This window comes from Anopheles funestus, chromosome 3RL, assembly GCF_943734845.2.
Source record: "Anopheles funestus chromosome 3RL, idAnoFuneDA-416_04, whole genome shotgun sequence".
Lineage (NCBI taxonomy): Eukaryota > Metazoa > Arthropoda > Insecta > Diptera > Culicidae > Anopheles > Anopheles funestus.
This window is the reverse complement of record NC_064599.1, coordinates 65,542,979-65,556,631: the sequence shown is the minus strand read 5'-3', so window position 1 is coordinate 65,556,631 and position 13,653 is coordinate 65,542,979. Positions and strand designations below refer to the sequence as shown.

Here is a 13,653-nt window from a genome sequence, read left to right as displayed (position 1 = left end):
AAAAACCGAAGCTGAAATGAGCTTCATTTTCACCGAGTTAATGTCTTCTTCACTCATTATCGCATGCCTGCCAACAAACTGTGGGATCGTCGCTGATCGTCTATGTGTTTCCTATTTTTTTTCCTTTCTCAAAACCACTTCTTGCTATCCCGGTACTTGCTTTATTGGCCACAGCCCGCAACGTACCCGCACGGTTCTAATGAGCCTGATGGCTTACAGCACATTGCTTCGCTGCAAAAAAAGAACAAAGAGGAAAGTGCATTTTAATTCGCTCATTAACATTAAACTATTCAATTATACATTTGCAAACGATGATGTATGCTAATGGTAAAAGTTCCAATCCAATTTTGGAAAGTGTAGATCAAGTTAGCTGCGGGTGGTTTTTGCATCTTCATCTTGAGCACTGCACCGCAAGTGGGGAAATTTTGTGTAGACGAAAAAAAATATTGGACAACCACGTCGTGTGGAAAGGAATGAAAATGTGCCCGCTTTTAAGCAGGTGTTGCTCGTGCAGTTTCTGAAGACTGTAGACAGATTTAAGTGTGATAAATTTTGACGACACAACTGGCACAAAGTCGGCGATAAGGTGCTTGTGATGAAGTTCGTCTGTGGGGAAATAGACAAAATAATAGTCTACATTATTATTATGAGAAATACCTGCAAGAAGAAAACAAAAGATCCCAGATACGATTTTTGAATAATTCTTATAATAATTCCCTTTTTGATATAAAGAAAAAGATATAAATTTTGATGGAAAGATATAAAAAAGTATAAACTTCAACAAAAAGAAGAACGATGTTCCACATTCGAATTATTATAAAAATAATCTCACTCAGCACAAATCATTACAGAGCAGGGTATCCTTGTTGTACTCAGAATTCGAAATTGTACTGGAGATTTGATATGATTTTATCGGAGAAGTTCGCTCCATGGAGTGAATAAGGCAAAAAGCTTTAAAAAAGATTTGCGATGCAATAAAATATTTTCTGTGAAATTTTCCGACTTATTCAATAGTATATTTAAGAAACCTTAACAAATTTTATATCGGAAAGCATCCATAAACTCTAGGTTGCATTTAAAAATATTGCTGTAAAATAGCATTCGCTATATCTCCAGGGGAAATATTGAAAAGATTCAGGGAAATAATAAAAAAAAATATTGAGAGGGTGTCCTCGGAAATGAATTCTTGGATACCTTGTAATTGCATTACCGGTACCTCCAGACTTCAACAAAATGTGTCCAATATTTTAGTTGTATTTTCATAAGAATTTGAGAATATAAATACAAATCATTGAAAACAGTTGGAGAGTTGTGTTACACGAAGGAATTTGAGACATGGCGCATAATGATGTAATTTTCAATGTAATTGAACAAATTGTACTTTTTATTGGAACTTTGTGCAACGCAATACTTATTTGTATCTTAAATTTTCCCTTTTATTGTTCAAAATCAAGTGGCAGCAAATTTAGGTTACAAATTGTTTTAAAAACAACGTATCAAAGTTAATATTAACTGCAAAAAAGTTGAATAATTACAAAAAATTTCCTCATTCTTAACAAGAACTAAACAAATATTAATACGATCACCTGTTAATATCAAACTGAAGAGAAAAAATTTGTTTGCGTTTACTGTCAGCGATACCTGTCATGCAAACTTTTTGACCTTTCCGAAGGAAAACTACGCTTGCAAGGATATCGATGCCGAAAACTTTCCACAAGAACAAGAACAAAGAAACCGCTTGAACGATGTTCCCGCTCACTGCACCGCAAAACGATTCGATCGCACTCGCGTGTCCTTCGTAGTGCAGTTCATGGACAGTTTCAAACAAATTCCACCTAGCCCTGATGTGGACGTGGGATTTTTTTTTTTGTTATCGTGTCTTTCATTTCCCAAACGACTTTCGATACATTCGACTCTTATCCTTTCGCAACACCTTTTATTCCACCCAGGCCGCAACATACTGCTCTGGCGTCGAGGGAGTGCCGTCGTAACGGCGGCCAATCTTATCATTACCCGCGACACACGGTTCAAGCTGCTCGAGGGCTACAGTTTGCAGATTAAAAACGTACGCCCGCAGGACGCTGGGGATTACAATTGCCAAATCGGTGACCACGACAACCGGGATCTGGTGCACACGGTCGAGATACTGGTACCGCCCTCGGTACGCTCCAACCCGGAAACCGGTCACGTCACCGTCCGGAAGGGTGGTACCGCGACGCTCGAGTGCAAAGCCTCCGGCAACCCCGTGCCGAGCATCAGCTGGACGCGCAAGGTAAGCGAACGTCCGATTCCCGTTTGGTAAATCATGTTTTCCTACCCCATTCCGTTCCGTTTCTGATTTCCGATTTCTGGCTTTTGTGCCCTGGTTTTCTCCCCCGCAGGATTCGATACACGGTTCGCCCCATCTCTCCGAAGGACCCACACTCACGCTGGAAAATGTGAACCGACAGGACAGTGGAACGTACCGGTGCTACGCAGACAACGGCATCCGGGAGCCGGTCTTCGTCGACATGCAGCTGATTGTACTCTGTGAGTAATTGATTCGGCCCAGCCCGACTCGGCGCCCTATTCGCTTCCAACCAACGCCGGTCCAGTTGTACGCCGGAAGCAATCAGTCACTAATTGTGAAATGATTCGACAAAACACACCCGTACAACCTATCCGGGGAAGGGCTATCGGGAATTCGTTTGTCGTTGCGAGCACGGGAGCATTTGCTTTTTCTGCTGGTTCAGGGTACGCATTATGAAGTTCGGATTTTGCGTTTTGCCCAAAACTCACTCATCGTACATGAACCCATTCGATCGAACCAGATTTGGATTGGATTAAAAATACATTTCTCAATTATTCTCGAATGAATGGCCGGAACATCGTTGGTACTAGATCCAGAAGGAAGCGAGATTATGTTTTTTTCCTTTCTCTTTGGTTGACTATTTTATGTGTTTAATTAAGATTACGAATGTTTCACGTCACTCTAACCAGCAGAATTCTGATTCTATGAAGCCCCACACTTAATTATCTTCGTTTTGTAATGTAATAACAGTTTTTAATTATTGTTTTGACAAGATTTTCATGCTAATCACGTAAAGAAAAAGATGAGAATACAGATGTTTAACAATTTAATTTCTTTTTAAAATAATTAAATTTTTCTTTGAATCTTTTATTTTAACTTTTACTAAACTATTGCTTGTTGCCCTTTTTCACAATTCCAAGGTTTTTTTTTATGAAAAGGAGCTGTTTGTACTTTTTTATGATTTTTTGGGAAATATTTTAGATGAAAATTGTGAAATTTGTAGAGCAGATATAGAATCATTCCAATTTTCTTCAGCTTTTGCGAGGTGAAATCGATTCTTCGATTCTAGCTCTACTTATAGCATATCAAATTGAAACAATTCAAAAATAACTTCAACTATCTCATTAGTACTCGAAAATCTCTTTCAAATCCGTACAGGGTTTTCTAGTTAAGATGATAAATTTTAGACAATTAATTTACTCTATTGAAATTGAAGTTGAACATGTAAAAGATAGTTTTTTTAAAGAAAAAGATCCGTTTTTTAGTCCAAATTCACATAAGGTTTGTGGTCATTATCAAGGTTAGGAAGATTCAGAGAGTAAAATGTCGCCGGAAAATTTTCCTGAATCATGAATCAAATCACTCGTTTTGGGGTTATTTCAGTTGAAAGTGACATCATCATTTTATGAGTGAATAAATAGTCACCGCCAAATGTCATGACTCATAGGTGAAATGCAACTTTCGTTAGTTATTCTACTAATTCGTCATTTAAATTTCAATGAGTGAGTTATATAGAAAATTAATCTCATTTCTTTGCAGACATTTGAATTAGCCCACTGCAAATAAAAATTTAATTCACTTATTTCACCATTTTCAATGGCGTAAGGTGTTCTTGCAGTGTTCCCCAAGTTTTTTTGTCGTTGAAAAATTCACTCTTTGAAGATGATCTTTTTTGTTAAATGTGTTGGCATGTAGCCATATTTACATTTAATAATTTTAAAATATTTGTATCGTATTAAGTTTTACATGTTCCACCTTCACATAAAACGAATCAAGAAAAGCTATCAACGTTCTCAATTAAACTCGAAAACCCTGTAAAACGAATCCACCCTACACACACATTGCACGTTTTATTTTTCTTTTTACTTTCTCAGAGCTACCAACCCTCAAATTAACAAACACTTTCGTTCATATCCTTCCCATACGCTTGACTTTTCTCCAGCAACCTTCTTTTTTCGCATTTAACAAAGTGAAATGATCATAATAATTGTATCATAGCTGCACTCATGCTAATCGCATTAGGGGTCTGCTTGTTTTGCGCTCCAAACAAAACGAACAAAGAAAACGATACACTAACCGTTTTGTGTAAAATGGAATGTGGCCCACTTCTCGGAAGTTGCTACTCGTTGGCAGGTTGGGCATATGTATCGCAACGCCTGGTGGAAGTTGTTCAGCTCACCTCCCTCCGGATTTCTTGTAGCTGATTTTGATGGATTAAGCTGCTGCCTGTTTGATAAATGTATGTGTTTCTTTTCCCACCCCTTTTCTGTCACCCGCCCGTTCAGCTCCGCCGGAAATCACGGTCGAAAAATCCTGGGTACACGCAGGCGAAGGATACGAGGCCCAGCTAGTCTGCACCGTACACGGAGATGCTAATCCAGAGGTAAGCTCATACAAAAATATAACCAACGTCATCTGCACACAGCTAGCATGGAGTTTGGAGAGGGAAATGTGTTCGGTCTCCCGTTTGATTGTTTATTCAAAACCATTAAAAGAAAGTTTTAAAATAATTTTATTTTGTACGTTTGTTATCTGACGAAAAGAAAAAGCTTTTAAAAGCTTTAAGGAAGCTTTTTCTCTCCTTGAAATAATCTGTAATAATTGTGTTAAAATCATAATAAAAATCATTGCAATGAAATCACAATTTGGTCTGTATAAGTCATTCTGATTATTTCCAAAAATGCTAAAAATTCTAAATTAATATTCTAACAAAAAATAAAAATAAAAATTTTAATTATAAAAAATCTAAAAATTCTTTCTCTTTATCGAGACAGAATCTTCAACAGTTTGTCAACCAACACGGTAACTACCTACCGTAGTAAGATCAATAATGTTAATATTCTTAAAGAAACCCCTTTAACACAGTTACTACATTTTTATCTAAAAGAGTAGAAAAAAGACGCGCCTCGACAAACCTCGAATGAAAGGGGAACAAGTAACACGTAGCACCGAACAAGCACAGAGTGTGCCGGAAGAGTTGTGCAAAAGTTCGCAGCATAAGTCCATAGTCACCGCTTGCATAATGCATTCGGCAAAGCAGCACTGAAAAATGAAACCAATAAATCAATCTGCACCGTGCCGCTTCAAGGTCGGTAATGATGCTGGAAACTGCTTCTTTCCAGGTTAGCTTTTTCCCTGGCTAACCCGACACGGGGCAAAAAGAAAAGCGATACCGGTCGGTTAAAATTATGGAAAGCTCCCAATTGCTGCACAGACGACGAAAGAGGGAATACATTATCCGTAATGGAGTTCGGATAGAAGCGAATCTTTTAAACTAAAGCTAAGGCAGTGTTGTGTAGATGGGACGAAACACCAAGGATTTCATCGTTGCTATCTGATAATGGAAAAGCGATAGAAAATAAGTATACCTGTGTGAGAAAAGCTATTTCCATAACATTCCTCCATAATTGAATGCTAATTAATGACTTTCTTTCAAAGTGTTTTTTTTTATTTAAATAAAGTTTCCAACCCTAAAAAATATGATATAAATCTCCATTTCCATTCCATTTTCCATAGAAAATATAAATCTCATGTACGATTTATGCTGATCTTAGCTAAAAGTAATTTCGTTACTGTAAATTCCATCAGCAAAACCAAAACTTCTATTGCAACGTTTTCAACTATTTAGTCTTCATTTTTCCGCCCCGACTCTTGTCCTGCGATTGCGATACTATCGAATTGTGCACAGTTCTTAGCCAAACTGCACCGAGACGAGTTTGCTGAACGAGTGTTACAGAAAAGGGCAACTATTGATGGAAACCCATTATGCTGAGTAAAATTGAGTTAGGCGATCCATTTCCGAATTGAACCGAAACTGTCAACTGTGTGCAAGATGGAAACCATTGGATAAGAATATCGACCCTTTTACAAAACTAACGCTTGATTACTTTGCTATTCTTCGCTTCGTGGATTTTCGGTTTTGCTTTTGCAGGTTATGTGGTATCAGGACTCGTTTCTGCTGCATCCCAACGACAGACGAACGATGGATACGCGCGGCGAAAAGCACTATCTAACCGTCCGGAACGTTCGAGCATCTGATTTTGGCAATTATAGGTAATATTTCATAACTTCTTTAACACGGCGCATTGTCTGCTCAACGCTAGCAAGATTATGAAAAAGAAGAGTTTTTTATGCTTTCATTGAATTATTTTCTTCAAATAGGACCATTGTATCAATTTAATTTTTTATTAACCTTTTTTTTTGTTTCGCCTTCGATCACATTTTTCATATGAATTTAATTTTTCTTTACGCTTACTTAGCTGCGTGGCGGAAAATTCACTTGGGCGTGCAAAAAAATACATCGAAGTATCGGGTCGGCCCGGTCCCGCTCAGTTCCATTCACCGATGTACAGCAGATATCGGGAAATGTATAACCTCACATGGAGCATTGAATCATTCCCGCTGATAGAGGAAATAAGATTACTCTACAGAAAATTAATGGTAAGTAACTCCGGTACTTTTCCCCAGTACGCTGTACACGGGAAACTCGCACCAAAGTCGCTACACTTGTCTTATCACCCTTATTCGGTAGAACCTTTCCCATCGCTCCGAGCTCCCACCCTCCATGATGGTTTGTGGTCGCTTAAGAAAACCGGAAAACTTATCTTCTGTTACAAATTTATTCCCTTTCCCACTTGGCTGTTGCTGAGAATCCATGATGCACCGATCCGACGGCACGGTGTGCATTGCTATGCAATACCTTTTTGCAACCTTCGACAGAGACTGTATGCAACAGTGAGCACACGAATCTACCGCTGGGATGCTAGGAATTCTTCCCGGCTAGTATAATTTATTATGGCAAAAGCAATGATTTCACGCTCTGCACCGTTACCGAACCACTGTGCATCGCGCGTAGGGTTTTGTATAAGTAATTATTGATATTACAGGTGTTCTTTGTTACATGTTTAAGTCTGCTCATACTCTACTTCATTTGCGATACGTTTAAACTATTGTTGGTTAAAATTGATTGAATGTTTAGACCGAACAAATGGCTCTCAAACTCTTTTGTGAAGATTGTGGAAACTTTAATGATAAAATCTTGATGCTTCAAGAAAATTTCTTCACTTCTGCAATAAAATAGTTTACACTTGTAAATAAACTCAACTAATCTTGGCCTTCGATTAAATAAATTAATTCAGAAATTGAATAACAATCTGTCTAATCATGAATCGTTACAGATTCGGGAAAGTTTGGAGATCTCTTAGATATTCAGGCTCTCATAAATCTTTGGAGTTTCTCAATTTTTTAGACATTCCATTATCTTCAATGTAATGGTAAACAACAGCTAATAATGCCAAGGTTTCTAAAAAGGAATAGCAAAAAATTATACTCAACGATTTAAGAATCTTTATAAACTCATTGATCGTCAATGATTCTTAATTCCTCAACCATTTATGAATCTATTGAGAGTCATTGAAGATGGAAATGAGTATCTACTTCAAATATCCTACGAACTATCAAATATTCGTTTGATGTTTAGTTTCTCAGTATGTCTGTTAATGTCTCTTTAAGGTAAGATTTAACGTCTAGAACCGAAAGTAAAGAATATTGCCGTGAGAGTGTACTCACATTCAAGCGTGATATACATATAGCGTGAGCTATACATTTATAGCGTGAGCTATAAATATTTTACAAGAATACTTATACATATTATGGAACTATGAAATAAGAGTTGAAGTTTTGATGCTCAGTCAGGCATTTTTCCCCACTAATTGGGTTGAGAAAAACTAGGAAACTATTCTAAATTAGTTTAGTTGGTTTGCCAAATTTTTTAACTTTCAATTTCAATAAATTGTTTAAAGAAAATCTGATAAAAATTTCACATCTCAAAATTGGAAGTAGTAATTAGTTTACTATGAGGCCTGTTTCATTTTTGTCTACCGGTGGATTGATAGGAAAATGTAAAAATTATCTTTTTTTTCGACTGAACATCTTCCCCTTAAAGCGGAAATATATTTTACATCAATTATTAGTCATTCATACATTACTGGCTGAGCTTATCGTCAACGAACCATGCAATTGCTTCTCTTCTTGAGTTGAAAATACAATTAAAATTATCTTTCTCACCAACCAAAGGTGTATGTTTAGGTAAAACGAGTGATAAACACTAATCCCCCAAACAATAGCCCAAGCCTGTCTAGACGACTCAAAATTTACGCAACCAATTTTCGTCAGCTTTCATTAGTCAACCTTTAGACCGATAGGCAATCCATGTTTATGCATCGTTGAATACATTCATCGAATAATTCTCTTCCTTTTAATAATATTCTTTCTACGCTCTTTTTTATCAATCCACCCGACAGATGAACGAGACGTTTCAACATCCGGGCAGATGGCACGACATTATCCTGAACCCACCGTCAACACGATCGGAATCCTTTCGGCACATCATGACGTACACCATCAAGGGGCTGGATCCGAACTCGGTCTACGAAACGATTGTACAGGCGAAAAATCGCTACGGCTGGAATGAGGTAGGTTGCTAAAGCATTTCGAATTTTATTATGATGTAAAATCCCATTCATTCTCGTTAAACTGTACGCTTATTCCGGTCACCGCGATTGACAATATCTGCTATTAAACGATCATAAAAAGCACTCAATTAGAATAGCAATTTGTGCCTCTATATGGCAATCAGAAACATCACCCGTACCTGTTTATCTCCTTTACCTCACCAAAAAACAGCAAACCATTTCACGCTATCAGATAATTACATCGCAAATAGAGAATTTGAATGCCACTCATTAATGGTGGCAAAAAAATGTGTCCATCAATTACTGTGGCGAACTGTACAGGTCACTTGAATTTACAGCGGAATTTACCTAACCGAACACTACCATTATTAGTGACTGTTTTTTCTCCGTTACAGCAACAAAAAAACAACATAAAGTATCACTACTAGTGAACCCATTTTATAACCACAAAAATGAGCGATAAAATGTATACATGGGTTCCAAGCCCAGCTTTACTTGTGAAGTTGTGAATGTTCGAATGCAATGCGAAAAAATCAAACAATCAAACGCAAAATTGCAGTGTCTCTCTCATGATCGAGTACGCATACGCACAATTTATCCCATTGTCACTGTGCCGAAGTGTGTGTGTGCCTTTGGTAGGTTAAAATAATTTACATAACATTTTTAATTACCTCATTCAGGGAAAATGTAAATTATCTCCGTACTCCAATTGGACCGGGTTCTCCACACTCAACAAGAGAGGAGAAGATAAAAGGAAAATGGGGAGAAAGGGGGGAATCTCGTTGGGTTGGATGGAATGGATTTTTTTTTTGCACGTATGTGTGTGCGAGTATTATTGTACGTCTCTTGACCGATTTTGCTACAATTTCCAACTGATAGGCTGATTAAAATTGATTGCACACTCGCATTTTGTGCGCGCTAACGAGATTCTCTGCACTGCACCAGTACAGTACCAAGGGTGCACGTGTGTTTGTGCAGCCACGTCGATACGGGTGGCGTAGATTAAAACAAAAGAGCAACGTAAAAATCACAAATTAACAACGAAATGACAGAACAGTAAAAATAGAACGATCGGTTCTTTTTTTTCCCCCCTCCAACAAATATCATGATGGTGTCGGTATTCCATTTTCCGGCATTTTAAGATTGTGCCCGGTAAAACAATGCGAAAAACCCAAAAACGCGAAAATGCATCATTTGATCGGATTGTAGTTGCATATATGTAGTACAGGGAAGTATTTTAACATCAACCACCCTTTGCAGCTGGTACGTTGGATGCGTGGCACTGTTTAATTACGTACGACAGTATGGAGGCGCGCACACCTGTATGCAGACGGTGAAAAGCTGCTCAACTGTGACGCTTCGTGCAATTGCATTATCCACCTACAGTGTGCGTGGGGAGGGAAAACAATGCATTTTCCACCAAATTTTGTCACAGTAATGAAACCCACCAGGGCGCACACACACACACAATATGTAACTGATTCAATTGACGGCAAAACGGACTGGTTGCGATAGTACTTATTTGAACTTTTATTAAATTATTTAAACTCATTGTTGGAACGGGAAATGTGTTTTCTTTTTTTCCTCTACACATTGACATTTTTCTTTACTTTTTTCCCAATTTTCTACCCCTCGCTTCAGGTTAGTGACATTTTCCAGTTTTACACCCTTAGTACGGACATGCCGAATGAAGATGTAGAGCAAACGCTCGGTTCGACCGCGTACGGCAACAACTACCGGGCACTGAACCATTGCTCCACACTGAGGAGCGAAACCATCCTGGAAACGATTCTTCTGAGCTTAGCGTCGGCCGTATGGCGATTGGTAAGAACCTAAACACATACACCTTAGTGTGTAGGAGAATGAAAGGAGAAATGAAAAGGAACATTTTCCTATAGATGTGTATTTTAATTTTTTTGCAAAAGCGTGAAACATAGACATTTTCAATCGGAAGTATAGTTTTAATCACTATTAATAAAAATTAAACAAAAAAAAAAAACAAAAAACCACCATAATGTTAGAGCGTGTGTGTTACAATGCTACAGAAGGCGATACATTTAAACCATCCAATAAACCAATAAGCCTGTCCATCTTGCCCAAATGGGGAAAAAAGAAAACGTTCTTTGTCACGAATTTCTACCACAAAGAGTTACAACATAACAAAAATGCAAAGAAAAAAACTGTTTGGTTTATTGTACTTAAAAGATTACACTCGCTGGATGGAGTGTTTCGTACGAAACACACGATGATAGTGTAATGGGTATTGTCAAACTGACTTCAAAAAAACTTAATTTTGTAGCAAATCAAAAACCAAGAAAAACACACACACACAAAACAGTGGATTGTAATGTAGCGTGTAAGAGCATGTAAGTGTAGGGTAAGAGAATATAAGCGCTGTTTAATGATGATTAGATAAGCCATTTAAACGATACACATGTAAAAGATAACAACAGCTAAAACAAAAAGCAAAAAAAGCAAGTGAACGTAAAAATGATATACCATGAGTTTGAAGCCAAAGACGCCATACTGGGATGGGAGGAAACTTATTTACTTGCTGGCAGAATATGAATTCCACTCCGTTTTGCCCTTTCAGGGCTACATCCTGTCCACCGGAGAATGAGGTAAAAAAACAAAAAATCACGGTTGGTTTGAAGAAGGAACACAAGCGGTAGGATTCTATTTGTTTAACACGTATGTTAGGAAGACCAAAACAAAACAAAATGTAAATGTGAAATAAACCAAAACGAAACGACTTCACTGTAACTGTATGTACATTAAGTTTTTATCGAACAAATTACTTTCGGCATACGCGCATAATGTTCTCGATCGATTGAGCGATCGCTGCCTGCAACAACAAAAAAAACCCTAAATATGTAATGTACCAGTGCTACGATGAAAATAAAACTTTATTTTACTCCAACCATACTAACGTGTGAAGCAAATGAGGGAGTTTTGAACATCTGAAATTTTATAACTTTCATTTGGTGCTCAAAATGTTTTTTAATGTCCCAACACACAACCTGAAAATGTTCTCCAATTTCTAGCTTCTATTTATTTATATTTTTTCAAATTCTTTTGTAATTTCATATATTCTTTTGTTGATTTATTTGTACTTTCTATTAAATTCCTTGAAACATTTGCACAAATTTCAATTCGATCTGTCTACAGTTTCAAGCGCTTTAATCTTCGGTTAGCTTTTTAAACTATTCAAACTTAAGCATAACTTAAGCAAACTTAAGCAGCTAACAAAACTTAAGCATTTTTTAATGTTTATCGGAATGTAGTCCATTTGTGGTTATAATCAGGATATTTCTGATCGTTTAGTTTCTCTTTTGAATGCTTTAACATTTTTTTACTCTACCTTTTTGGACAACTTTCTTTGACAGCGTTTTTGTTTACAACTTGACACTTTGGCTTAAGGATTAATAATTAAGACTTCGGCAGTATGTTTTACTGTTTGGGATATTTGCTGAACTAGAAAATTTTATGCTGGTTTTGCTAGTGTCCAGCAGATCAAACTTATACAAATCTTTTCATTTCCTCCAGGTATGACACGTACGGCGAATGTTTCATCACCAAATGTGAGCTTAAGGTGCTACAGAAGTTAAAATTGAATATCCTTAAGGACCTTGACATTCTCTCGGTACACCGGAGCAACAGACCAAGTACTTGGACAAATTGATTATTGTATTGCGAAAGTTTAAATCGAGATCTTCCTTATCTAAACCAACAAAGATACTGGAAAAAAAGAAATCTCTGGAAACACAAGTTTGGAGTGACGAATTTAGAATAGACGATGAAATCTATCTCACCAATGATGGCAACAACCAGCAAGAGTTACGGTTGTTTAACGTCCTAATCTAATAATAAGTATCTCAACTTTTTATCTGGTTAATCAACCAGAAAGCAAATGTACTTTTTTCGAAGTTTTCCAGGTGATCATGGATATAGTCACACAGTATCTTCGGGTAATTGTTGCGTTTGTCATCAAGTATGAAGTCAAGATATATAGTGATTGTTTGGAACTTATAAAAATATCACTAGAGGGCACTAGAGGTTTTCTAAAGGCAATAGACGGATGGTCTATTGCCTTCTATTGCCATCTATTGTCATATGAGACGGAGAGATCTTTTTAAGGAAAATATCAAACCAAAGATATTCAAGGATTTCAAGGCGAAAATGGAGTAGCGATTGATTGATCGCTCGATTAACAAACCTGGACTTCATGCAACATTAAGTTTTTCATTGTCTATCGGTAAAGTTATTTACAGCTGACTTAGGACTCCCAATATGGAGTCGAGACATTCTTCTAGAATACTTACTAAATTTTATACAGCTATTATTCAATTAATTTAGATGAGAGATGTGACAATTAATGTGAGATTCGTAGACAATTTGTTATACTATTAATTAAGACTTATTTCTCTCTATCGTTTTCTCTTTTTGGCTTAACGACATCTAAGACCATTCCGACCATCTCTTGCTAAAATTTTACCACATAGATAAATCTAAGCATTACGTATAATTTTACCTTCCCCAAAGTAATCGCAGACACATCTCCACGTAACGAGTCTCGCAAATATCCATAATTTAATACATTTTGCACGTATAGCTCCAATCACTTTTTGTAGCGAGGGCATACAATTCTGTTGCTTCTAACTACTAAACAAATCACTCAAAATGACATCCACAAACCATACCACCAGCAGCACATGATCGTTTTTTGTGCTTTCACCCCATTTGCAAAAGCTTCCCTTTCTGAGGGTGAGTATTCATGTGCTTTTTTTTTGTGCTTTTTCTGCTCTTTATATTCCCATAACCGAAGCTCGGAACTTTCCATTTGATGCATGAAAATTGGAACTCCGAACTACGCTTCCGGTGAGGTGTTGC

The 13,653-nt window shown here is 37.2% G+C and overlaps 1 protein-coding gene across 2 annotated transcripts in view; it reads left to right on the top strand.

The window, feature by feature from the left end:
* Positions 1–11,688, top strand: part of LOC125769102 (protein amalgam-like) — an 87,071-nt gene extending 75,383 nt beyond the window's left edge. For both annotated transcript variants that reach the window (XM_049437568.1, XM_049437567.1), the window contains exons 4-10: positions 1,950–2,272; positions 2,382–2,529; positions 4,576–4,673; positions 6,222–6,343; positions 6,550–6,730; positions 8,593–8,763; positions 10,405–11,688. In XM_049437568.1, coding sequence (XP_049293525.1) covers positions 1,950–2,272; positions 2,382–2,529; positions 4,576–4,673; positions 6,222–6,343; positions 6,550–6,730; positions 8,593–8,763; positions 10,405–10,599 — 1,238 coding nt within the window. In that variant the 3' untranslated portion in view covers positions 10,600–11,688. The remainder of the gene's footprint in view (positions 1–1,949; positions 2,273–2,381; positions 2,530–4,575; positions 4,674–6,221; positions 6,344–6,549; positions 6,731–8,592; positions 8,764–10,404) is intronic.
* The last annotated feature ends 1,965 nt before the right edge of the window (positions 11,689–13,653 follow it).